Source organism: Macaca thibetana, chromosome 19, assembly GCF_024542745.1.
Source record: "Macaca thibetana thibetana isolate TM-01 chromosome 19, ASM2454274v1, whole genome shotgun sequence".
NCBI lineage: Eukaryota > Metazoa > Chordata > Mammalia > Primates > Cercopithecidae > Macaca > Macaca thibetana.
Genome location: NC_065596.1, coordinates 36,297,463 through 36,321,612, shown reverse-complemented (window position 1 = coordinate 36,321,612; position 24,150 = coordinate 36,297,463). Strand labels below are relative to the sequence as shown.

The 24,150-nt window shown below is 43.6% G+C and overlaps 2 protein-coding genes across 2 annotated transcripts in view; both read left to right on the top strand.

Annotated features, from left to right (window-relative positions):
- The window catches only part of NLRP11 (NLR family pyrin domain containing 11), a 31,519-nt gene extending 9,030 nt beyond the window's left edge, over positions 1-22,489 (top strand). The window contains exons 4-9 of the mRNA XM_050771868.1: positions 5,521-5,688; positions 11,053-11,223; positions 15,015-15,185; positions 18,551-18,721; positions 18,966-19,136; positions 22,035-22,489. Coding sequence (XP_050627825.1) covers positions 5,521-5,688; positions 11,053-11,223; positions 15,015-15,185; positions 18,551-18,721; positions 18,966-19,136; positions 22,035-22,281 — 1,099 coding nt within the window. The 3' untranslated portion in view covers positions 22,282-22,489. The remainder of the gene's footprint in view (positions 1-5,520; positions 5,689-11,052; positions 11,224-15,014; positions 15,186-18,550; positions 18,722-18,965; positions 19,137-22,034) is intronic.
- The window catches only part of FIZ1 (FLT3 interacting zinc finger 1), a 255,628-nt gene that overhangs the window by 24,379 nt on the left and 207,099 nt on the right, over positions 1-24,150 (top strand). The gene's annotated exons all lie outside the window — the stretch shown is intronic.

Genomic DNA, 24,150 nt, shown 5'->3' with positions numbered 1-24,150 from the left:
GGCTTTATTTTCATTCAAGAAGAATGCATACTTTGTTTGGGGTGCTTACCTAAGCACTAGGATATGTCGATGGGGAAAAAAGACAAATTTCCTTGCTTGCTATCTGATGAGACAGAATATAGGCAGACATAATAAGTACATGCGTTTTAAAGTATTTTAGGGTAATGATGTTATGGGGAAAAGAATGGCAAGGTCAGCGTGCATAAGTGGGTATTTAGGGGTATGGGAGGGTACAAGCCGTAGTAATAAGTTCCACAGAGAAAGTGAGATTTGAGCAAGGACTTGAATGAGGTGAAAGAATGAGCCACATAAACTGTTGGTCATCCCCTGGGAGGGGTGGGGATCCATGAAACGAAGGCTTTGTGTTCAGAGACCTACGTGGTTAGACCAGTGTGAGGCAGGAAGGGTATGACGGAAATGGCTCACAGGTATGTACGTCATGATCACGGTGTTGTACATCAGTGTCGGGACTGGGTTTTCTGGAGTGAGGTGAGGAGTTTTGAGGGGTTTTGAGCAGAGATGCCATAATTTAGCTTGTATTTTAAGAAGCTCATTCTGGATGCTGCGTTTAAAAATGACCAATCAGGGACCGTAGGACAGAATCTGAAAGTTCAGAGGAGGCTCCTTTTCTTGGTGTTTGCCAGGTGCGAATCCATGGTGCCTCCGAGGGTATGAATAGTAGAGGTTGGTGAGGTGCCAACTCCGGGGCGTATGTTGACAAAGGATAATTCCTTGATTAAATCTAGACTAGGAGATAGAAGAGTTGCCCCAAGATCTTTGTTTTGGAAACTGCCACATGAGAATTGCCGCTGAGATGGGAAGCGATGGCGGGAGCAAGAATTTGAGGAAGGTCAGTCTAAAGTTGTTTGAGCTAAAGTTGCAATGTCTATTAGGTGTCCAAAGAGCAGTGTGGAATGTTTCTGAACTGAAGGTAAAATGTGGGTGTCATTCGTATATACATGTGTATAACACAAATGTATATTTAAAGCCAAGGACTGAGTTCACCAAGGATAGGAATGTTGCTCAGGAAGCAAAACGATCCCAAGACTGTTGCCCAGAGTTCTCCAACATGAAGTGGTTGGGGAGAAAAGCACAAACTAGCGAAGGCCTTTGAGGGAGTCATTAGGCTAGAAGGAAAAGTAAAGGGCGTGTGGTATCCTCGGATCCCAGTGAGGCACATTTACTAACGAAGGAAAGGTCAACTGTGTCAGATGGCGGTCCTTATTCAAGGAGACTGAAGACTGAGAATTGACCAATGACATGAGCAAGGTGGAAGTCATTGTTGGCCAACAACAGTTCTGGAAGGGTGGTGAGAGCTGGAAAGCCTACTTGAAAATGGAGAGGAGAACTGAAGAATTTTAGGCCGGGTGCAGTGACTTAGCCCTGTAATCCCAGCACTTTGAGAGGCTGAGGCGGGTGGATCACTTGAGGTCGGGAGTTCTAGACCAGCCTGGTCAACATGGTGAAACCCCGTCTCTACTAAAAATACAAAAAAGCCAGGTGTGGTGGCATGCAACTGTAATCCCAGCTACTTGGGAGGCTGAGGCAGGAGAATCGCTTGAACCCGGGAGGCGGAGTTTCCAGTGAGCTGAGATTGCACCACTGAACTCCAGCCTGGGCAACAGAGTGAGACTCCTTTGTGTGTGTGTGTGTGTGTGTGTGTGTGTGTGTGTGTGCACGCGCGTGCGTGTGTGTGTGGGTGTGTGTTTTAAAAAACCTTAAACAGTTTTGTTGCAACACAGGGCAAAGACATGGGAGAGAAGTTGTTTGTGTAAAATGGAGATCAAGAGAATCGCTGGGTAAAGGACTCTGGAAATACAGCAACATGGAAAACATCCGGTCTTCCACCAAGTAACCACATAGGCTGGGAAGTAAATTAAAAGGGCTGCCCGTGTGTTCTACGTCTGGATTTACCATAGGATCCTCAATCCTCAGTTATTCCTCCAAGGGTTGGCCAGCTTCCACATTTCCCTTCCTGTCTGTCTCCTTTAATGTTGAGTTGGAGATTCCTAACTCTTTTCTCTAGCTGGCCCTTAGAGACAATGACCAAAGCTGTTGCCCTGATGTCCTGCTTCAACTCCAAGGGAGTGATGAAAAACCTTCCGGGGTGGGGAGTGAGGACCAGTGGTGGTGGTGGGACTCGAGGACAACTTCTTTTTCCTCAGTGAAACTGTGAATTGTTATTTGTTATTTTTTTGAGTCAGAGTCTTGCTCTGACTCTTCAAACGATTCTTCTGCCTCAGTCTCCCGAGTAGCTGGGATGACAGTTGCGTGTCACCACGCCTGGCTAACTTTTGTATTTTTAATAGAAACAGGGTTTCACTATGTTAGCCAGGATGGTCTCGATTTCTTGACCTTGTGATCCGCCTGTCGCAGCCTCCCAAAGTGCTGGGATTACAGGCGTGAGCCACCCTACCCAGCCATGAATTATTTTTTTAACTTTAGGTTCAGTGGTACATGTGCAAGCTTGTTTATACAGGTAAACTTGGGTCACAGGTTTGACATACGTATTTTGTATATAAACTGTAACACTGTATGCCCAGGTACTAAGCCTAGTACCTATTTTTTTTTCTGATCCTCTCCCTCCTCCCCTCAAGTAGACCCCAGTATCTGTTGTTCCCCTCTTCAGGTCCATGAGTTTTCATCATTTAGCTCCCTCTTACAAGTGAGAACATGCAGTATTTGGTTTTCTGTTCCTGTGTTAGTTTGCTAAGGATAAGGGCCTCCAACTCCATCCATATTCCTGCCCTCCCCCCCGCCCCGCAGGAAAAAAACACCAAAAACATGCCCTCGTTCTTTTTGATGGCTGCATAGTATTCCATGGTATGTATGTATCACATCTATCCAATCTTGTTGATAGGTATTAGGTTGATTGCATGTCTTTGCTATTGTGAATAGTGCTGCATTGAACATTCATGTGCATGTATCTTTTTGGTAGAATAATTTATATTCCTTTCAGTATACACCCAGTAATGGGATTGCTGGGTCAAATGGTAGGTCTGCTTTTAGCTCTTTGAGGAACCACCGCACTGCTTTCCACAATGGTTGAATTAATTTACACTCCCACCAACAATGGGAACATCCTTGCCAGCATCTGTTTTATTTATATAACACACACACACACGCACACACACACACACACACACACATATATATATATATATATATTTTTTTTTTTTTTTTTGAGGTGGAGTCTTGATCTGTCACCCAGGCTAGGGTGCAGTGGCACGATCTCGACTCACTGGTCCTTCGCCTCACAGGTTCAAGTGATTCTTCTGCCTCAGCCTCCTGAGTAGCTGGGGTTAACGACATGTACCACCAAGCAGCTTAATTTTTTGTATTTTTGGTGGAGATGGGGTTTTGCCATGTTGGCCAAGCTGGTTTTAAACTCCTGACCTCAAGTGATCCGCCCACGTTGGCCTCCCAAAGGGCTGGGATTACAAGCATGAGCCTCCACGCTCGGCCTGTTATTTTTTGATTCTTAAATAGTAGCCGTTCTGGCTGGTGTAAGATGGTATCTCATGATTTTGATTTGCATTTCTCTAATCAGTGATATCGAGTTCTTTTTCATATGCCTGTTGTCTGCATGTATGTCACCTTCTGAAAACTGTTACCTTCTTTGCCCACTTTTTAAGGAGGTTATTTTTTTCTTGTAAATTTAAGTTCCTTATAGATGTGGGTATTAGACCTTTGTCAGATGAATTCTTTGCAAAGGTTTTCTCCCATTCTGTAGGTTGTCTGTTTACTCTGATAGTTTCTTTTGCTGTGCATAAACACTTTTGTTTAATTACATTCCATTTATCAATTTTTGCTTTTGTTGCAATTGTTCTTGGCATCTTCATGTCGAAATATTTGCCCATTCCTATGTCCAGAATGGTATTGCCTAGTTTTTTATTTTTTGTTTTTTTGGGTTTTTTTTGTAACAATCTTGCTGTGTTCCCCAGTGCAGTGGCATGATCTCAGCTCACTGCAACCTCTGCCTCCCAGGTTCAAGCGATTCTCCTGCCTCAGCCTCCTGAGTAGTTGGGACTACAGGCACCCACCACCATGCCCAGCTAATTTTTGTGTTTTTAGTAGAGAGAGCATTTCACTATGTTGGCCAGGCTGGTCTTCAACTCCTGACCTTGTGATCCGCCCACCTGAGCCTCCCAAAGTGCTGGGATTACAGGCATGAGTCACTGTGCCCGGCCCCTCCCAGGTTTTAATAGTTTTGCATTTCATTTTGTCTTTAATCCATCTTGAGTTGGTTTTTGTAGGTGGTGTGAAGAAGGCATTCAGTTTCAGTCTTCTGCATATGACTAGCCAGTTATCCCAGCACCATTTGTTGAAAAGGGAGTCTTCTCTCCATTGTTTTTCTTTTGTCAACTTTGTTGAAGATCAGACTGTTGTAGTTGTGTGGCCTCATTTCTGGGCTCTCTATTCTGTTCCACTGGTCTATGTATCTGTTTTTGTAACAGTACCATGCTGTTTTGGTTATCATAACCCTATAGTATAGTTGGAAATCAGTTAGTGTGATGCCTCCAGCTTTGTTCTTTTTGCTTAGGATTAATTGCTTTGGCTATTGGGGCTCTTTTTTGGTTCTATGTGAACTTTAAATAGTTTTTTCTAGTTCTGTGAAGAATACCATTGGTAATTTGATAGGAATAGCATTGAATCTGTAAATTGCTTTGGGTAGTATGGCCATTTTAACAATATTGATTCTTCTCTCCATGAGCATGGAATATTTTTTTCCGTTGTTTGTGTCATCTGATCTCTTTGAGCAGTGTTTTGTAATTCTCCTTTTGATCTTTCACCTCTCTAGTTAGCTGTATTCCTAGGTATTTTTTGTGAGGCAATTGTGGATAGAATTACACTTCTGATTTGGCTCTCAGCTTGGCTGTCTTTGGTGTATAGGAATGCTAGTGATTTTTGTACATTGATTTTATTTTTCTCTTTTTGTATCCTGAAACTTTTGCAGTTTATCAGCTGAAGAAGATTTGGGGCCTAGACTATGGGGTTTTCTGGATATGGAATCATGTCATCTGCAAACAGGGATAGTTTGACTTCTTCTCTTCGTATTTGGATGCCATTTATTTCCTCCTCTTGCCTGATTGCTCTGGCTAGGACTGCTGAAACTGAAAAATTTACATGTGGTTGATCCTGTGGCTATATCAGCCATCAGCATATTTTGGCTTTTGCTCTCAGTATAGAAAAACATGGTTAAACTTGTGCATGTGGATGTATCTTAGTATCTTTGTGCATGTGGATGTATTCTTAGTATCCACTTGTGGGTCCTGCTTAAGAAAGGTCATGAGGTGAACACACTGTAAAGACCCAGGGGATTGCTTCAAAGTCAACAAGCTGACCTTGGAATTAGCAATAGTCTTCTGACCTGACTAAAAATTTAAGATAGGGAGCCACGTGTGAGGACATAATCCACTGAGAATCTTTGTTACAGAATGAAGTGAGGCAGGCAGGAGAAATTGCGGAGAAGATGTTTGAACCTTCACTGGTGCTTTCCTGCTATTTTGTCTTCCACAGGTTGTCCTATATCTCGACTGCTTCTGGTTTTGAAGACTTACTCAAGGCTTTGGCTCGTAACCGGAGCCTGATACACCTGAGCCTCAACTGTACGTCCATTTCCTTAAATATGTTTTCACTTCTGCGTGAGATCCTGGACAAGTCCACATGCCAAATACGTCATCTGAGGTGAGTCGTTGCTCGGCTGAAAGCTCAGTGCATGTGAGGGGAATGGCTGGGTGTTGGTGGATAGAGGTGCCCCTTCAATAACACTACCTGCTCCTACTTTTTTCATGTCATTCATTCCTCAATTTTTTTTTAGCATGTGATTTATTTCTCTCACCAACATTATTCCTGTCTTTTGAGTTGAATTTCTACATTGATATTTCATATAACGTGGCTTCTCCCTCCCTTGACTGATATTTCTCTAATGATCTAATTCCTCTGGTCATTCTGAAGTACAGACTACTAGTCAAACCCTAAAACACTGTCCAGTGGAAATTATTTAAGCCACAGACTGAAATTTTCCAGTAGCCACAATAAAAAGTAAAAGGAAGCAACTAATTTTTTCTTTTTTTTTTTTTTTTGTTGTTGTTGTTGTTGTTGTTTGAGATGGAGTTTCACCCCTGTTGCCCAAGCTAGAGTGCAATGTTGGGATCTCAGCTCACCGCAACCTCTGACTCCCAGGTTCAAGTGATTCTCCTGCCTCAGCCTCCCAAGTAGCTGGGATTACAGGCATGTGCCACCATGCCCAACTAATTTTGTATTTTTAGTAGAGACAGGGTTTCTCCATGTTGGTCAGGCTGGTCTCGAACTCCTGACCTCAGGTGATCCACAGGCCTCAGCCTCCCAAAGTGCTGAGATTATAGGCGTGAGCCACCGTGCCCAGCCTTGAAACTAATTTTAACAGTATTTTAACCAAGCATATCAAATTATATCCATATGTCATTACTATAAAAAGCTATTGATGTGATTTTGTATTCCTTCTTGTATAAAGGCTGCAGAACCCAGTATTTCAGAGAACATCACCACTCAGGCACATTATCATCAGAATTGTTTGACCTCCATATTGATTTCATAAAATTTACAATTGAGAGAACTAATTCACATGCCCATGTCCTAACATACTTAAGTCTTCCAATAATTTGGAATCAACCTTTAAATTTAAACTAGCCAAGCCTGGCAGCTCACGCCTGTAATCTCAGCACTTTGGGAGGCAGAGGGGGTGGATCACTTGAGGTGAGGAATTCGAGAGTTCGAGACCAGCCTGGCCAACACAGTGAAACCCTGCCTCTACTAAAAATACAAAAATTAGCCCGGTATGGTGGCAGGTGCCTGTAATCCCAGCTACTCAAGAGGGTGAGGCAAGAGAATCGCTTGAACCCGGGAGGCGGGGGTTGCAGTGAGCTGAGATGGCGCCACTGCGTTTCAGCCTGGGCAACAAGAGCAAAACTCTATCTCAATAAATAAATAAATAATAAATACCAATGTAAATGTAGTAAAACTAACACTCCAGTGCCTCAGTCATGCTAGCCATGCTTTGAGTGCTCAGTAGCTCTATTTGCTAGTGACTCAATATTGGATAATGCCACTTGCTAGACCTCATCTCCAATAAGTGCATTTTGCTTGTACTCTCAATTTCAAGTACCTCATGCTCTAACAGCACCTCCTGTATTCTCAAGCTACTTTGTCTTATAAGCAAATCTTCCCACCCTTTAATCCTACTGGGTCCTTCAGCCATTTGAGCAGCAGCTTCTCACACTTTCACCTCCCTCATCCCTTTCTTTTTGTTTTTTTGTTTTGTTTTGTTTTTGTTTTTGTCTTGAGATGGAGTTTCACTCTTTTTGCCCTGGCTGGAGCACAGTGGTGTGATCTCAGCTCACTGAAACCTCCACCTCCCAGGTTTAAGCGATTTTCCTGCCTCAGCCTCCCGAGTAGCTGGGATTACAGGCGCTTGCCACCACATACAGCTACTTTTTGTGTTTGTGGTAGAGATGGGGTTTCACCATGTTGGCCAGGCTGGTCTCGAACTCCTGAGCTCAATTGATCCACCCACCTCAGCCTCCCAAAGTGCTGGAAGCCACTGTACCCAGCTCCTCACTTTCTTTCTGACATATTTCAGATTCCATGGTTCTTGAGAGTCATTGCCTTCCATCTCACTCGGCATCCTTTCTCTGTATCACATTCTCCCAGCTAAATGCCAACTCTCTTGCCACTTTGTAGGTAGCTTCTCCCCTACCTCAATGCCTCCCCGCCCCAAACTCCTTTCACCTTGGAACACATTTCCTCTTGGCCTTTGGTTTCTCCTAAACCTTGATTGTTCCTCCTCAGTTGTCTTTGCTTGTTTTTCATCTTCCTGGACTCTTATCTTTGGGGTAATTTCCAAGTGGTTCTAAATGTCTTCTCTATACCCCTTCTATGCGTTCTTATTCATGGCATTAAGTAGCCTCTATGTGATGAAGACTCTCAGGTACTTATTTATAAACATTTCTCCTGGATTCAGACTCAATGAAGTACTTATAGAGATATCAACTTTGATATTTATTTATCAGACGAAGTCTTGCTGTCGCCCAGGCTGGAGTGCAGTGGGGCCATCTCGGCTCACTTCAACCTCCGCCTCCTGGGTTCAAGCAATTTTTGTGCCTCACCCTCCCCAGTAGCTGGGACCACAGGGGTGCACCACCACACCCCGCTAACTTTTGTATTTTTAGTAGAGACAGGGTTTTGCCACGTCGGCCAGGCTGGTCTCAAACTCCGACCTCACGTGATCTGCCCACCTCAGCCTCTTACTTTGATATTTAAACAGGCATTTCAAATACAGATTTTCTTGTGGCTTGGCTTAGACAACTTTTCTAGGTCTATTGTTAGAGTAGATCCATCTGACTCCTTCCTGCTTCCTTTACTGCTAAGCATGGTAGACCAGCCCATCTCCCACCTACCTGCAGTACTTCAGAACTTCCTACCTGTCCATACCTTTGCTTGCTACATGGAAAAGAGAGTGGAGAAGGGCAACTTTCATCTAGTTTGTATTGTTTTGTTTTGGGGTGGTGTGTGTCTGTGTTTGAAGCAAAACATAGGTTTATTTTTTGATATAGCAGCTTTACTACAAGGGTAGACTAACTCTTTTTAGTTTATTTAACTTTTAGCTTCAGGGATACATGTTTAGGTTTGTTATGTAGGTAAACTTGTGGCATGGGAGTTTGGTGTGCAGATTATTTCATCACCTACATACTAAGCCTAGTACCTCATAGATATTTTTTCTGATCCTCTCCCTCCTCTGAATCTCAGCCCTCAAGTCGGCCCCAGTGTGTGTTGTTCCCCTCTATGTGTCCATGTGTTCTCATCATTTAGCTCCCATCTATAAGTGAGAACATGTGGTATTTGGTTTTCTGTCCTTGCCTTAGTTTGCTAAGGATAATGGCAATTTAAGTCAGATCTTATGACTCTGTCCTTTAATCTTCAAACCCTCAATGGCTTCCACTTTCATTCAAAATAGAATACACAGGTCAGCGCGATGGCTCACGCCTGTAATCCCAACACTTTGGGAGGCCGATGCGGGCAGATCACCTGAGGTCAGTAATTCGAGACCAGCCTGGCCAACATGGCAAAACCTCGTCTCTACTAAAAATACAAAATTATCCAAGCGTGGTGGTACATGCCTACTAGGGAGGCTCAGGCAGGAGAATTGCTTGAACCCAAGAGGCAGAGGTTGTGGTGAGCCAAGATCATACCATTGTACTCCAGCCTGAGTGACAAGAGCAAAACTGTCTCAAAAAATAATACAGAATATACCATTTCACGCTGGGTGGCCCTGACTACCCCTGTCCCCATCTCCTGTTTATGTCCCATGCTGTGGCTGCACTGTTTGTGGTAGATGTTTAAAACACCAAACCTACTCCTGCTTCACACTCTTTCCACTCATTTCCTCTAACAGAAATTCTCTTGTCCTAGAGGTTCAGAGCTTGCCCTCTTCTCTCAAGTTTCTGCTAAAATTCTACGTTAAGTCAGATCTTGTGACTCTTCTGTCCTCGAATCTTCAAACCCCCAATGGCTTCCATTTTCATTCAAAATTGAATACGCAGGCCAGGTACGATGGCTCAGTGAGAGAGGAGTTCAGACTTCTCTCAGTGGTTGCCCCGTAAGGAAGTAGAATACATCCTTTTCTTTCTCTGACCTACTCTGATTTACTTTCTATAAAGAACTGATCATCTGCTAGGCACATTATACGTTCAGCCCTGTCTTTACAATGCTGGAATTCCATCATATTTCTTCCAGTTCTCTGCTGTATCCCAGGAACTTCGTACAATGCCTGAAACATGGTAGACAATATTAGTTGAATGATGGTTAGCAAAGTCCTCATTAAAGAAGAGAACATTGAGTGACAAGTTGAAGGAAGCGAGACAGCAAACCATGCAGCTATCTGGGGAAAGATCATTTATTTTTATTTTACTTATTTTTTCTCTTTTCTTTTTTTTTTTTTTTTAAGAGGTGGGTCTTGCTGTGTTATCCAAGCTGAAGTACATTGGTATGATCATAGTTCACTGCAGCCTCGAACTCCCGAGTTCAACAGATCCTCCCACCTCAGTCTCCCAAGTAGCTGGGACTGCAGTCATGCGCACCACCACTCCTGGATAATTTAAGGGAAAAAAAAATTTTTTTTTTTTTTGAAAGAGGGTCCCACGGGGAAAATCACTAAGCGGAGATGAGGGTACTAGACACTGAAGCAAAAATGTGCTTGTGGACTTAAGGGAGAGTGAGGAGATCAGGGAGGATAGTACGGAATGAGTAACAAATAGTTAGGCCGGGCGCAGTGGCTCACGCCTGTAATCCCAGCACTTTGGGAGGCCGAGGAGGGCGGATCCCCTGATGCTGGGAGTTCAAGACCAGCCTGACCAGCATGGTGAAACCAGATCTCTACTAAAAATATAAAAATTAGCCAGGCGTGGTGATGTGTGCCTGTAATCCCAGCTACTCGGGAGGCTGAGGCAGGAGAATCGCTTAAACCCGGGAGGCAGAGGTTGTAGTGAGCCAAGATCATGCCATTGCATTCCAGCCTGGGTTGTATCTGTGCATCTCAAAAAAAAAAAAAAAAAAAAAAAAAAAAAAAAAAGGTAGACAGATAGTTGAGAGCCAGAGCATGTGGGGCACCAAGGTTAGGCAGAAAAAACATCAGAAGTCCTTGTAAATGTGACGGTAAGTTGAGGGTCTCGATCAGATTTCTAAATGTGATCGTACCCACATCCCGTGGTCAGGGGAGCTGCTTGATCCCTGAGGTACCATTCTGAACCATCACCCTGGAAGCCACGTGGAGACGAATGCAGAAGGGGAAGGAACTGCCTACTCACAGCCCTTCTTGAATCCGTAACCTCGCCCAAATTTGAACTCTGAAAAGTGGCGTGGGGAGACGAAGGTTAGAAGCAGAGGGATCTATTTATTTCCAAGTAGATATCCTCTCACTTCGTTGGGTCTGATTTTTTTTTTTTTTTTTTTAATTTAAAAGAGGGGATGGCTTAAACAGGGGAGCCACTTTTCATCTCCGGATTCCTCTTACAGCTTGATGAAATGTGACTTGCGAGCCAGCGAATGCGGAGAAATCGCCTCGCTCCTTGTCAACGGCGGGAGTCTGAGAAAACTGACTTTAACCAACAATCCGCTGAGGAACGACGGGGTGAACATACTGTGCAATGCCTTGCTTCATCCCAACTGCACTCTTACATCACTGGCGTAAGTTGGCTTAGACAAGCTCACCACATAGCAGCTCAGATTGACTTGACTATCTAAACACACGATCAAAGAACGGTGGCAGGGAAAGGGACAGGAAAGCAGACAAAAGCACGGTCTTTGGAGTTCAGTAGGTCTGGGTTCATACTCTGGGTTGACAGCTGGTTTGTGGAACGTTGGCAGAAATGTTTCTGGATTTTTTTTCAGTTTGAATTTCTCAATCTGGACAGTGGGGTCATAACACGACCAAATGTACATCTTTGGAGAGAGAGTTAAAAATGGTGGTCACAGCCGGGCATAGTGGCTCATGCCTGTAATCCCAGCAGTTTGGGAGGCCAAGGTGGGCGGATCACGAGGTCAGGAGTTCAAGATCAGCCTGGCCAACACAGTGAAACCCTGTCTCTACTAAAAATAAAAAATTTAGCTGGGCGTGGTGACGGGCGCCTGTAGTCCAAGCTACTTGAGAGGCTGAGGCAGGAGACTTGCTTGAACCCGGGAGGCGGAGGTTGCAGTGAGCCAAGATGGCGCCACTGGACTCCAGCCTGGGTGACAGAGCGAAACTCTGTCTCAAAAAAAAAAAAAAAAAAAAAAAAAAAAAAGGTCACCACATTCCAAACACAGCACCTAGGCCATAGCAACTGACTAAGAGCAGGGAACCTATATTGTTCTCACAATGAACACGTGAACTGGGTGTCGTGTGGGATGAGATGTAACTGAGAACACAAGGACGAAAGCAAAGGAAAGGTGTGGTGCTAGATTGCCTTGAAATAGGATTTTTTTTTCCCCTGAGTCTCCTTTCAAGAAGGTGGAAGACAGGCTGTTCCTGTATCTATACCTCCTGTGGGTTACTCCTAGGTAAGTTCGGTCTCTGCTCTGGGAAAGTTGCTAGAAAGGCAGTCTCAAGCCTGTAATCCCAGCACTTTGGGAGGTCGAGATGGGCGGATCACGAGGTCAGGAGATCAAGACCATCCTGGCTAACACGGTGAAACCCCGTCTCTACTAAAAAAAAAAAAAAAGGCAGTCTTCCATAAGGTTGGGGCGCAGCAAACACAATGAAAGACAGCAAAAAAGTGGCAACAGTGAGGCATAAAGGTACAAAAATGAAGGGTGGAGATCTGTAAAACATGGTCAGAAAACAAAACGGAGTAAGCAGTTCAGTGTATTTAAGGACACAATTCCCCATTCACAATTCCAAATTCCAAAAAGATAAGAACACAGTAGGTCATCTTTTGTTTTTGTTCTGCCCTTTTTTGGCCCCCCTTTTTCTTGGCCCCCTTTAGCCCCTTTTTAGGACTTGCTAGATTCCAAAACATACAAACTGATATAATCTTTGTATATTTCCTGTAAAAATACTTGTTTGATTGCAGGGTAACACCACAAACTCCTGTTCATATTATATAATATCACATTATATATGTTTTTATCTTCTTTTTTTAATTTTTTTTGAGACAGAGTCCCAGCTATATTTTTAAAATCTCAAATTGTTCTAGGATCTATCTGGCCCCAGATGAATGCAGTAAGTAATTGTCAATATGAGCTAATTTTGTTGTAAAAGATCTCATGAAAAGGACAGATCATTGGTTCAATAATCAGACTCCAAGTAGGTATTTTTTTTTTTCATGTCATATCTACAAGTTTTTTGTTTCCTGCTAGATTTTGTCTTTTTTTAATTACTGGCTCCAGGTATAATTTACATATCAGAAAATTCATGCACTTACAGTACACATTTGATGTTTTTTTAATGTGTGTTTAGAGTTGTACAATACTACGATACAACTTTTAGAACATTTTTATCACCTTAGATTGTTGGGTGTGGAGTTTTTCATAGTTCATACCTGTATTTAAAATAATCCCGATATACTAAGCAAAAACGTTTGTTTTGGTAACATATTTTAAGTAGGCAAGGAATTTCTAAGCCTAAACGTGAAAGAAATCAGTAGTCTGAGGAAAATGCCTGTAAAAGGCCAAATTTATGGTCGTGACCAAATCTGACAGCTGGAAAATAGTATGCAAATGAGTTGGTAGTACTGGTCTCTACGAGGACAACAGGGAAACTTCTCCAGCTCATTCTTAGTCTTAACTTGTACATATTAATTTAAGCACACATCAGTATACAAAGGAAAACATAGCTCATTTCACTTGTCAAACCCAAATTAATAGAATTACATAAACATTTTCCGATCATTTTAAAGCACAAAAACCATTCCAAGCTTGCAGCTATGCAAAAGCAGGAAGGGACCAGCTTTGGTCTGCTGCCAACCTCTGGTCTAGTCTACCCTGTTCCCATACCAGAGTCAAGATTCAGTATTTCCAACAAATAAATTGGTTATTTTCAATTTTTTTTTTTTTTTTTTTTTTTTTTTTTTTTTTTTTTTGAGACAGAGTTGCCCAGGCTGGAGTACAGTGGTGAGATCTTGGCTCACTTCAACCTCCGTCTCTCCAGTTCAAACAATTCTCCTGCCTCAGCCTCCCGAGCAGTTGGGACTACAGGCGTGTGCCACCACACTGGCTGATTTTTGTATTTTTAGCAGAGACAGGGTTTCACCATGTTGACCAGGCTAGTCTTGAACTCCTGACTTCAGGTGATCCTCCCATCTCCCCCTCCTTAGGTGCCAGGATAACAGGCATGAACCACCGTGCCTGGCCTATTTCCAACTTTTTAGCCCATCCCCTGTTTAGAAAAAAGTGCAGCTCCCTGCCAGTGCAGTATTCCCAGGGCAAACAGAAGGCGGTTTAAAAAAAGTAGAGGATTGGCTGGGTATGGTGTCTCACACCTATAATTCCAGCACTTTGGGAGGTCAAAGCAGGTGGATCACTTGAGCCCAGGAGTTCAAGACCAGCCTGGGCAACACAGTGAGACCCCCATCTCTATTTTAAAAATTATTTAAAAATAAATAATGGAAAAAAATAGAAGCTGGAAATCCAGATTAGGATTGAATAAACTTCCATGTATTGGCACCAAGCTAAACCTGGACAGACAAAACGGGATACCACAAAATGGGCTTACAAAAGGGCTTCTGCTGTGTTGTCTGTCTTTACTTTTTCCTAGTTTAAAAAATCTTCAACAGTTCCTATATTCACTTATAAATAACAAAGTAACTCTTTCATTGTGAGTTTTTAAACTGAAAAATCAGGCCGGGCACGGTGGCTCAAGCCTGTAATCCCAGCACTTTGGGAGGCCGAGACGGGCGGATCACGAGGTCAGGAGATCGAGACCATCCTGGCTAACACCATGAAACCCCGTCTCTACTAAAAAATACAAAAATCTAGCCGGGCGAGGTGGCGGGTGCCTGTAGTCCCCGCTACTCGGGAGGCTGAGGCAGGAGAATGGCGTAAACCTGGGAGGCGGAGCTTGCAGTGAGCTGAGATCCGGCCACTGTACTCCAGCCTGGGCGACAGAGCGAGACTGTCTCAAAAAAAAAAAAAAAAAAAAAAAAAAAACTGAAAAATCTTAGGATTCAATTGATCCAAATATACTTTATCAAACAATGGGAGACTCCAAGTTCTAGAAGTAACTTCTATAAGGTTATTCCATTAGTGGAAGTTGGAGTTCGATTTTTCTCATGGCCTGTTCTGCATTATCCATTCTATATGTTGACCTCTGCACTCTTTGGGGTACTGTTAATCTCCTTTTCCAAATAAGAAAGTCATTGGTAGAGATTTTGGGCGATGGTAGCAGAGGGCATCGAGGCGCTCGTGGGCGTGGGGTGGGTGGTCTCAGATGCTCCCTGTCTGGCGCTCACACTGCGTTACTGACTCACTCTCCTGTGTGTGTGTGTGTGGTCCCCACGCAGGTTGGTCTTCTGCTGTCTCACTGAACAATGCTGCAGCTCCCTGGGAAGGGTGCTTCTGCTCGGCCGAACTCTGAAACAACTGGACCTGTGTGTGAATCACTTACAAAACTACGGAGTGTTGCATGTGACGTTTCCCTTGATATTTCCAACCTGTCAGTTAGAGGAGCTGTAGTAAGTCTCCCACAGTTGTCCTGGATGACCGTGTTTCTGCTGCAGTAAGGCCTTGGGTGGTGGGGTTGGTGACAGGGATAAGATTCCAATGATGGCATCATGGGTGAGAGGGGTACGGGAGCACGGGCTCTCCAAGATAGGCGACATGAAAGCACGCTGAGATTCGTTGGCGACACCTTTTAGCTCAGAAGGAGCAGAGTTCACAAAATCTCTGATCCTTATCACATAGAGAAGGGTGCCTGGACCAGGCTCCTCCCCCTGCTCCCAGGTGGACATAGGATGGGAAAATGCCACAGGAGAAGGGACCCAAAGATCCTGCCCTGGCCTGGCTTACAATGTCTGAGGCAGTGAATCTTTTGGGGTGGGCGATCATAGGGGCATCTTTTTGTTGGGAAATAGCTTTATTGGAAAAGGGATGCGCTGGGGGAGGTGGCCATATCCAAGCCCCTGGTACTGGCCAAAGACATCTAACTTAGGCATGATGCAATGGCTTCTGATGCAACTTCCAGGAAAAAATATGTAACAAGTCACTACAGCTTTCTGAGTGTGCCTCATCAATGATGCTGAATAATCAAACTTCTCATATTTTCTCAGAAGTAATGAGCCTCCCACTTGCCTGAAAAAAATTGTTTAAAAAATTCTTTGGAGGCCGGGCGCGGTGGCTGAAGCCTGTAATCCCAGCACTTTGGGAGGCCGAGACGGGCAGATCACGAGGTCAGGAGATCGAGACCATCCTGGCTAACACGGTGAAACCCTGTCTCTACCAAAAAAATACAAAAAAACTAGCCGGGCCAGGTGGCGGGCGCCCGTAATTCCAGCACTTTGGGAGGCCGAGACGGGCAGATCACATAGTCAGGAGATTGAGACCATCCTGGCTAACATGGTGAAACCCCGTCTCTACTAAAAAAATACAAAAAAACTAGCCGGGCGCGGTGGCGGGCGCCTGTAGTCCCAGCTACTCGGGAGGCTGAGGCAGGAGAATGGCGTGAACCCGGGAGGTGGAGCTTGCAGTGAGCTGAGATCCAGCCACTCACTCCAGCCTGGGCGACAGAGCCAGACTCTGTCTCAAAAAAAAAAAAAAAAAAAAAAAAAAATCGTTGGAGTTGTTTAATTTGAACTCTTTTGAAAATGTTCTACCTCAAATGTCTTTTTTTTTTTTTTGGCTCAAATACAAGAAACTGATATCTTAAAAGCATCTCCTGTTTATAAAATAGCAACACTATGGCTTATGAGCTCCTGAGGTGCTTATGAGACTGTATAAGAATATGCTTAGCAGTCTGGTATCTTATTTTAAGTTTATTTCTGCCTCATAGTTATAAGTTAAATCCTTGTTACCATTGTCATTTGGTACAAATGGGCAGGTGAAATAGGAAATTCTAGGGATATCTTTTCTTTTCTAGAATCTTGCTTCCTTTGGCAAGGTAGTTTAGGGAAAACTGCCTTTGGGAAAATAATATAACCCACCCTCCCTTTTTTTCCCATGGCCCTTAGTTTGTACTTAGTAGGTTGAGACAAATTCACTCATACTGTAGAATAGGGGTTAGAAACCTTTTTCTATAACAGGTTAGACAGTAAATACTCTAGGCTTTGTGGGCCATAATGTCCCTGTCGTAACTATTTTTAACTCTCCCATAGCTCAAGAGAGGCCAGGAAAAATGTCAACAAATGGGTGTGGCTATGTTCCAATAAAACTTTATTTATAAAAACAAAGTCTAGATTTGGCTCTCAGACCATAGTTTGATCCTTGTTGTAGACTCCAAATATATTCTTTTGTCGTCCTTCAAGAATTATCTTAAGTATAACTGTCCATTTTGTCTATTACCTACCCAAATCTGGATAGGAACCCCCTCTATGAGCTCCCATAGGGCATGTGAAACCCCGCATTATTTATCAGCCTTTATTTTCCTCTAAGTTTGAAAGGATGGATATGGTTGGCACATCATTAATGTCCTATATATTTTACAGTCAGGGTTTTGCTATATTGCCCGGGCCAGTCTGACTGCTGGGCTCAAGTGATCCTTCTGTCTCAGCCTCCTGAGTAGATAGGACTACAGACATGTACTACCCAGCTTTTATAACTACTAAATGGAAAATACGATTTTCTGGAATCTGCTTTAATATTTGATTATTCAGTATTTAATATACATTCTATAACAAAGGTAGAGTGTATGTTAAATGTCAGGCACTCCTCTAGGTGGCTGGGATGCATCAGTGAACAGAATAAATATCCATGTATTAATGGATCTTGTATTGGCACTGGGGGAGATAGGAAAGAAAACATAAGAAACTTACCTATTGTTAGGCCAGAGGTCAGCAAATTACATTACCCAGGGGCCAGATCTGGCCCTTTGCCTGTTTTTATGAAGATTGTACTGGAACATAACCATTCATCTACATGTGTTTCATGAATGCATTTGTGCTGCAATGGCAAAATTGAGTAGATGTGACAAAGGCACCATGGCCCGTGAAGCCTAAACTATTATCTGGCCCCTTATAGAAAAAGGTTGTCAACTCCCATATCAGGCAGTAAAAAGTGCTATGGAAACTTTTTATTCAATACTAGGGGTATGTAATCGGGAGTGCAAGGGTAGGGTGTGGCCATCTCTAAGCAAGGTCAATGTCACCTCATTGACAAGGGGACATTTGAGCAAAGACCTGGAGAAGGTTGTGGATGGAGTCATACAGATCACTAGACTGAGGCTTCCAAGCAGAATGAATAGTCAGTGCAGAGCTGTTAACACAGAAACAGCCAACTATGCTCGAGAATCGGCATGAAGACCAGCCAGTGTGGTGAGGCAACGAAGTAGGATTGTAGGAGTAGACAATGGGGGAGATGTGAATGGAAAAACAAGATAGCACGTCACATGGGAGAACATGGACAATGGTGAGTACTTGGCTTGCTTTGAGAGGAAGGACCATTTGGTAAAATTCTCTTTCTAGAAAGAATGTATTTCGCCCTTCTCAATGTTGGATTTTTGACGTGAGTACTGAAAGGTAGAAATGTGAATTTCAGAGGAGGTTGCCTAACATGATTCTTCAGAATTCAAGCTCAGTCTCGCAAAGGTGTCGGTTGAATGTGTGTGGCTTTCTGGGACAAAATGCTTAAAACATCCTGGCCTCAGTTTCCTTGCTCGTAAAACCAGGATAAGAGCCTTGTGATCATCGCGAGTTTAATGTGCATTAGGAGTTTTGAAAAATGCCTGGTATGTTATAAGTGACCCGCAGATGTTAACACTGCTCTTGTTTCTGTAACCAGTCCCTTAGTCATGAATGTCACAAGACGGGTCCAAGAATGCTTAACACTCTGTGAAATAAACCTTTGGAGACAGGTGGTCATGACTCGAGCTCGTGTTTCTGTTTTGCAGTCTGTCTGGCTGTTTCTTTACCAACGATATCTGTCAATATATTGCCATAGTTATTGCTACTAATGAAACACTAAGGAGCCTGGAGATTGGGAGCAACAGCATAGAAGATGCAGGAATGCAGCTGCTATGTGGTGGTTTGAGACATCCCGACTGTATGTTGGTGAATATTGGGTAGGTGCCTGGTGGAGAAAGATCCCTGTTTTTAGCTAGGAACAGCTGAAGTAAAGCACAAGAGGAAGTGGATTGGGAAATATGATACCTCGGATGTTTGAAATGGGGCTGTTATGGCACAGTTAGTTCTTTTGCCCAAAACTCGTAAGGGGAGGGATTTAGTAGACGTCCAGTTCTCGCCCATCTCATCTTCCATTTTTCCTCAAGGATTTGGCCCCATCTTACCTGTGCGTCTTTGTTACAGGCTAGAAGAGTGCATGTTAACCGGTGCCTGCTGTGCGTCTCTTGCCTCTGTTCTTACCACCAACAAAACACTAGAAAGACTCAACATACTTCAAAATCAACTGGGTGATGAAGGAGTTGTAAAACTTCTTGAGAGCTTGATCCTCCCAGAATGTGTACTTCAGATAATTGGGTAAGTTGCTTATTTTCCTTGGTAATGGGGAAATTCTTTTTTTTTTTTTTTTTTTTTTTTTTTTTGAGAGAACGAGTCTTGCTCTGTTGCCCAGGCTGATCTTGGCTCATTGCAACATCCACCTCTCAGGTTCAAGTGATTCTCCTGCCTCAGCCTCCCAAGTAGCTGGGACTACAGGTGCCTGCCACCACACCCGGCTAATGTTGTCTATTTTTAGTAGAGACAGAGTTTCACCATGTTGGCCAGGATGGTCTCAATCTCCTGACCTTGTGATCCGCCCACCTTGGCCTCCCAAAGTGCTGGGATTATAGGCACGAGTCACCGCGCCCATCTGTGATGGGGAAAATTCTGTGTTGAGATGGTCTAGGACTTATGAGATGATGAGAAACCCTCTTGCCAACTTCAAATACAAAAAAGAAAAAAAAGAAGTCTTTCATTTTGGGAGATTGAAAATGTATGCCTAGTTCTTAAAGCAGAGGGCATATTCAATGGTGAGTAAAAGATGACAATTGATATTATACTTGACGTAGACAAAAAGGGTTCTATGTTTGAATATTTTCTATTTTCTTTCCTCCACTTGGATGTGCCCCTCATTACCAGAGAAGAAAAATAGGCAGTTCTCAGTCTGCTATTTCATGTTTCCAGATCCATTAGATTCCTCTCATAAAGAAGGTCCTCTTCCTTTCTGTGTTAGCTAACTGTTGCCAAGTATGTTACCGCCAACTTGGGGGTTAAATGACACATTATCTCAGTCTATGAATGTCAGGACTCCAATCCCAGCTTAGTTGGTCGTCCTTGGGATCTCTCATGAGGCTGCAGCCAAGATGTCATCCAAGGCTAGGGTCAAATCTGAAGGTCTATCTGGAAAAGGAAAAATAAGCCTGCTTCTAAGATCATGTAGTTGTTGGCAGAATTCAGTTCCTGTAGTGCTGTTGGGCTAAGGGTCTTAGTCCCTTGACAGCTGTTGGCTGGAAGAGGCCCTCAGTTATCGGCAATGAATCACCAAACAGACTTGTTCTCCGACTCGTGAACAGCAACTCTTTGTCAAGTTTTTCAAGGCAATAGAGTGAGTTTGTTAGCAAGGCAGAAGTAGCAATTCTATGTGGGCCCGCCAAAAAAGTGGCATCTCACCGTATTTGCCTATTGGATAGAAGCAAATATGGCCAGGTGCTGTGGCTAATGCCTGTAATGCCAGCACTTTGGGAGGCTGAGGCAGGTCAGGAGTTCGAGTCCAGCCTGGCCAACATAGTGAAAACCCATCTCTACTAAAAATATAAAAGTTGGCCCAGCATGGTGGTGCATACCTGTAATCTCAGCTACTCAGGAGGCTGAGGCAGGAGAATCACTTGAACCTGGGAAGCAGAGCTTGCAGTGAGCCGAGATCACGCCACTGCACTCCAGCCTGAGCGACAGAGGGAGACTCTTTCTCCAAGGAAGCAAATCACAGGCCTTGCCTACGCTAGAGGGGAAGATGATACAAGGGTATGATTGACACAAGGTGAGGATTGTTAGAAGCCGTTTAGAAGCTGCCTATCAGTTTCCATTCACACTGTCCACATATATAGAAACATTTGGCAATATCTAGCATTCCGTTTCTACCTGCCTTATTAAAGGAAAACCATATTCAGGTTACTGAGCATTCGAGACTAAGTATAAGCTTCCTGGTGACCCATTGATAAAATATAGGCGGGGTAACTCATTTCCCACTCATATCCAATTTTTCTCAATGGAAAATGGGGATAATTATCTCAGAACTCTTAAAGATTAAATGAGATCCCAGACTCAATACGCTGGAGGCCCTACTGTGAGTTATTTTCCCTTGTCATCTCCAAATGATGATTTTTTTCATAAACGTGGATATTGAGTCCAACTTTCAGATGCATGGAAAAATCCATAAACGTTACAAATTTTCCAAATTGCTTATTCTCTTTATTTTTTCCCCCAGGGCTCTTTTCACCTTCAAATGTATAATGCGTTTATTCCATTATCTAATTCCTTCCACTAGAACATGAGCTCCATGAGACCAGGGGTATTTTTGTTTCAATATTATAGGTGCTCAAAAGTAAACTGCAGAAATGACCATATTTCAGGTTATAAAGGTATTTGTACCTACATGCTAATTGGGACACTCACATATAAAGAGGACACAAAATAAGTGGTTGAATCCCCCTCTTTGATTTGGAGAAAGAAACGTGAGCATGGGCGGTGGTGTGTGCTTCTGTTCTCTAGCTGTGTAAATTTTTTTTTTCTTTTTTTTGAGATAAGGTCTTGTTCTCTCAGGCTAGAGAGCAGTGGTGTGATCATGGCTCACTGCAGCCTTGACCTCTCCGGTGTAAGTAATCCACCTCAGCCTCCCAAATAGCTGGAACCACAGGCACGCACCACCACACCTGGCTAAGTTTCTATATCTTTGGTAGAGATGGTGCTTTGGCGTGTTGCCCAGGCTGGTCTCAAATTCCTGAGTTCAAGCAGTCTGCCTGCCTCAGCCTCCCAACATGCTGGGATTAGATGTGGGTCACTGGGTCCAGCCTGTAAACATATTTCAGTTGGAAACTTTGACCCCTCAGTATTGGAACCTATAAAGTCTTGAATGGCATTCCCCATTGTGAGGATGTAATGTGAGATGCACGTAAAGCACTGAGCACACAGTAGTGTTGGTTACTGCTAATATGACTTCAAACGGTTCTCCCAATGGAAATCTTCCCTTATGTTCTAATACTTAACGGAGAAATCGCGCTCTCAGGGTTTTTAGTCTGGAGCAGATTTTTGTTTCCTCAGATGGCTTGAGACACTCCCAAGAATGCCCAAAGGATGCCATGTGGGGAATTAGTCATTGATGCAACAAAGCCGAGACCTCACACGTAGCATTAATAGAGTTCGCCCTCTGTTTTCCTTCAGGCTTCCATTAAATGACGTGAGCGCAGAAACCCGGCGGATGGTGATGACTGTAAAGGAAAGAAAACCCAATTTGATCTTTCTGTCTGAAACTTGGTCTGTAAAGGAAGGCAGAGAAATTGGTGTGATACCTGCTTCTCAGCCAGGTTCAGTAATACCTAATTCTAATTTGGATTACATGTTTTTTAAATTTCCCAGAATGTCTACAGCCACGAGAATGTCAAGTACAGCATCTAGGCAACCCCTTTGATCATGTTCTACATAAACCGTATTTGTTATAAATTATTACCATGACTGGAGTGAAAGAGAATTAAGGCTATAATTTTCCTATTTGGGGTGTGCGTGTGTGTGTGTGTGTGTGACCTTGATCCAGTCAACCATTTCTTAAAATTCCTATACTCTCTCAAGAGTATTTAAAGGATTATATAAAGTAATAAACGATAAATGCATTGGAAAAAAGTGTGAAACATGATTCTTTTATCAGCGGGCATTGTGGAGTAACACGAAAGAAACTATGATCCTTTCATTATTTGTTGGTTGCTTGTTTTTTGTTCTGGTGTTTGGTGGTTTTGCTGGTTTCGTTTTTGGTTTTCGTTATCGGTTTTGTTTTGGTCTAGGGAGAGTTGTCAGCAGGTATCTCTAGGAATCCTCTGAAATGAAATCCTCCTCTCGTCTTCTCTCCTGCCTTTGCCTTCCTGCTGCACCGTGTTCATCCCGGATCTACCCAACACCGTCACTGGCATTCATTTCCGTATCTCCCTCTCTGTCAGCCAGCTCTGCTCACAGACGTGTGTGTGTTCCATGGGGTGAAGGCGACTTCTCTCAGCTGTGGAGAAACGGAAGAGATGTGCGGCCTCAGGAAAAGCCTCTCCTTTTCCCCCTCTTTCAGAACGGGGAGTCGAGCTGGGCATCCTCTGATACTGTTTCCAACCCTGACGCTGTATTTACCGGGCCCCATGGCGAAGCATCCGGTGGCTGTACCTGATAGGCCTCCATAGGTGAGGGGAAACCTACTCAGATTGGGTGGGTTTTAGGGTCTTTACGTGCTGAAAATCTTTTTTTTTTTTTTTTTTTTTTTTTTTTTTTTTTTTTTTTTTGAGACGGAGTCTCGCTCTGTCGCCCAGGCTGGAGTGCAGTGGCCGGATCTCAGCTCACTGCAAGCTCCGCCTCCTGGGTTCCCGCCGTTCTCCTGCCTCAGCCTCCGGAGTAGCTGGGACTACAGGCGCCCGCCACCTCGCCCGGCTAGTTTTTTGTATTTTTAGTAGAGACGGGGTTTCACCGTGTTAGCCAGGATGGTCTCGATCTCCTGACCTCGTGATCCGCCCGTCTCGGCCTCCCAAAGTGCTGGGATTACAGGCTTGAGCCACCGCGCCCGGCTTTGAAAATCTTTTTTGAGATGGAGTCTCGCTCTGCGGCCCAGGCTGGAGTGCAGTGGTGCGATCTCAGCTCACTGCAGCCTCTGCCTCCCGGGTTCAAGCAATTCTCCTGCCTCAGCCTCCCGAGTAGCTGGGACTACAGGTGCCTGCCACCACACCCGGTTAATTTTTGTATTTTTAGTAGAGATGAGGTTTCAACGTGTTGGCCAGGCTGGTCTTGAAACCCTGACCTCAAGTGATCCTTAGCTCAGTTTCTAAGGAGACTGTCCTAATTTATTCCTTTGACAGTGTTTCTAGGACACAGGGATATACAGTAAACCTGAGCATTCTGGTCCCACATAGAGCCAGGAGCTCAAGCCAAGCATCTTTTTCACACAAAAATGAGCCGCGCACACAAGGAAGTATAATAGTTGTAAGAAAAAATAACACTATGAGCAAGCCAAGACGTTGGGCTTCCTCTCCAAATACTAAATTGTCTTAAATATGCACAAAAGAACTCAAGAAAACCAAGGGCAGAAGAACTAAAACCAGAGGAATAACTCCTCATCAAATAGAGAATATGGATAAAGAGAAAATTTAAGAAGGAACCAGTAAGCAATTTAGGGGCAACGAAGTACAATAACTGAAAGGAAAATTCACGAGAGAGTTTCAACAGAACTATTTTTTATTAAAATTTTTGAGATCTCACTGAGGTAAAATGGAACATCTTTAACATGTAAAGTTTGATTCTTATTTTGTTTTAT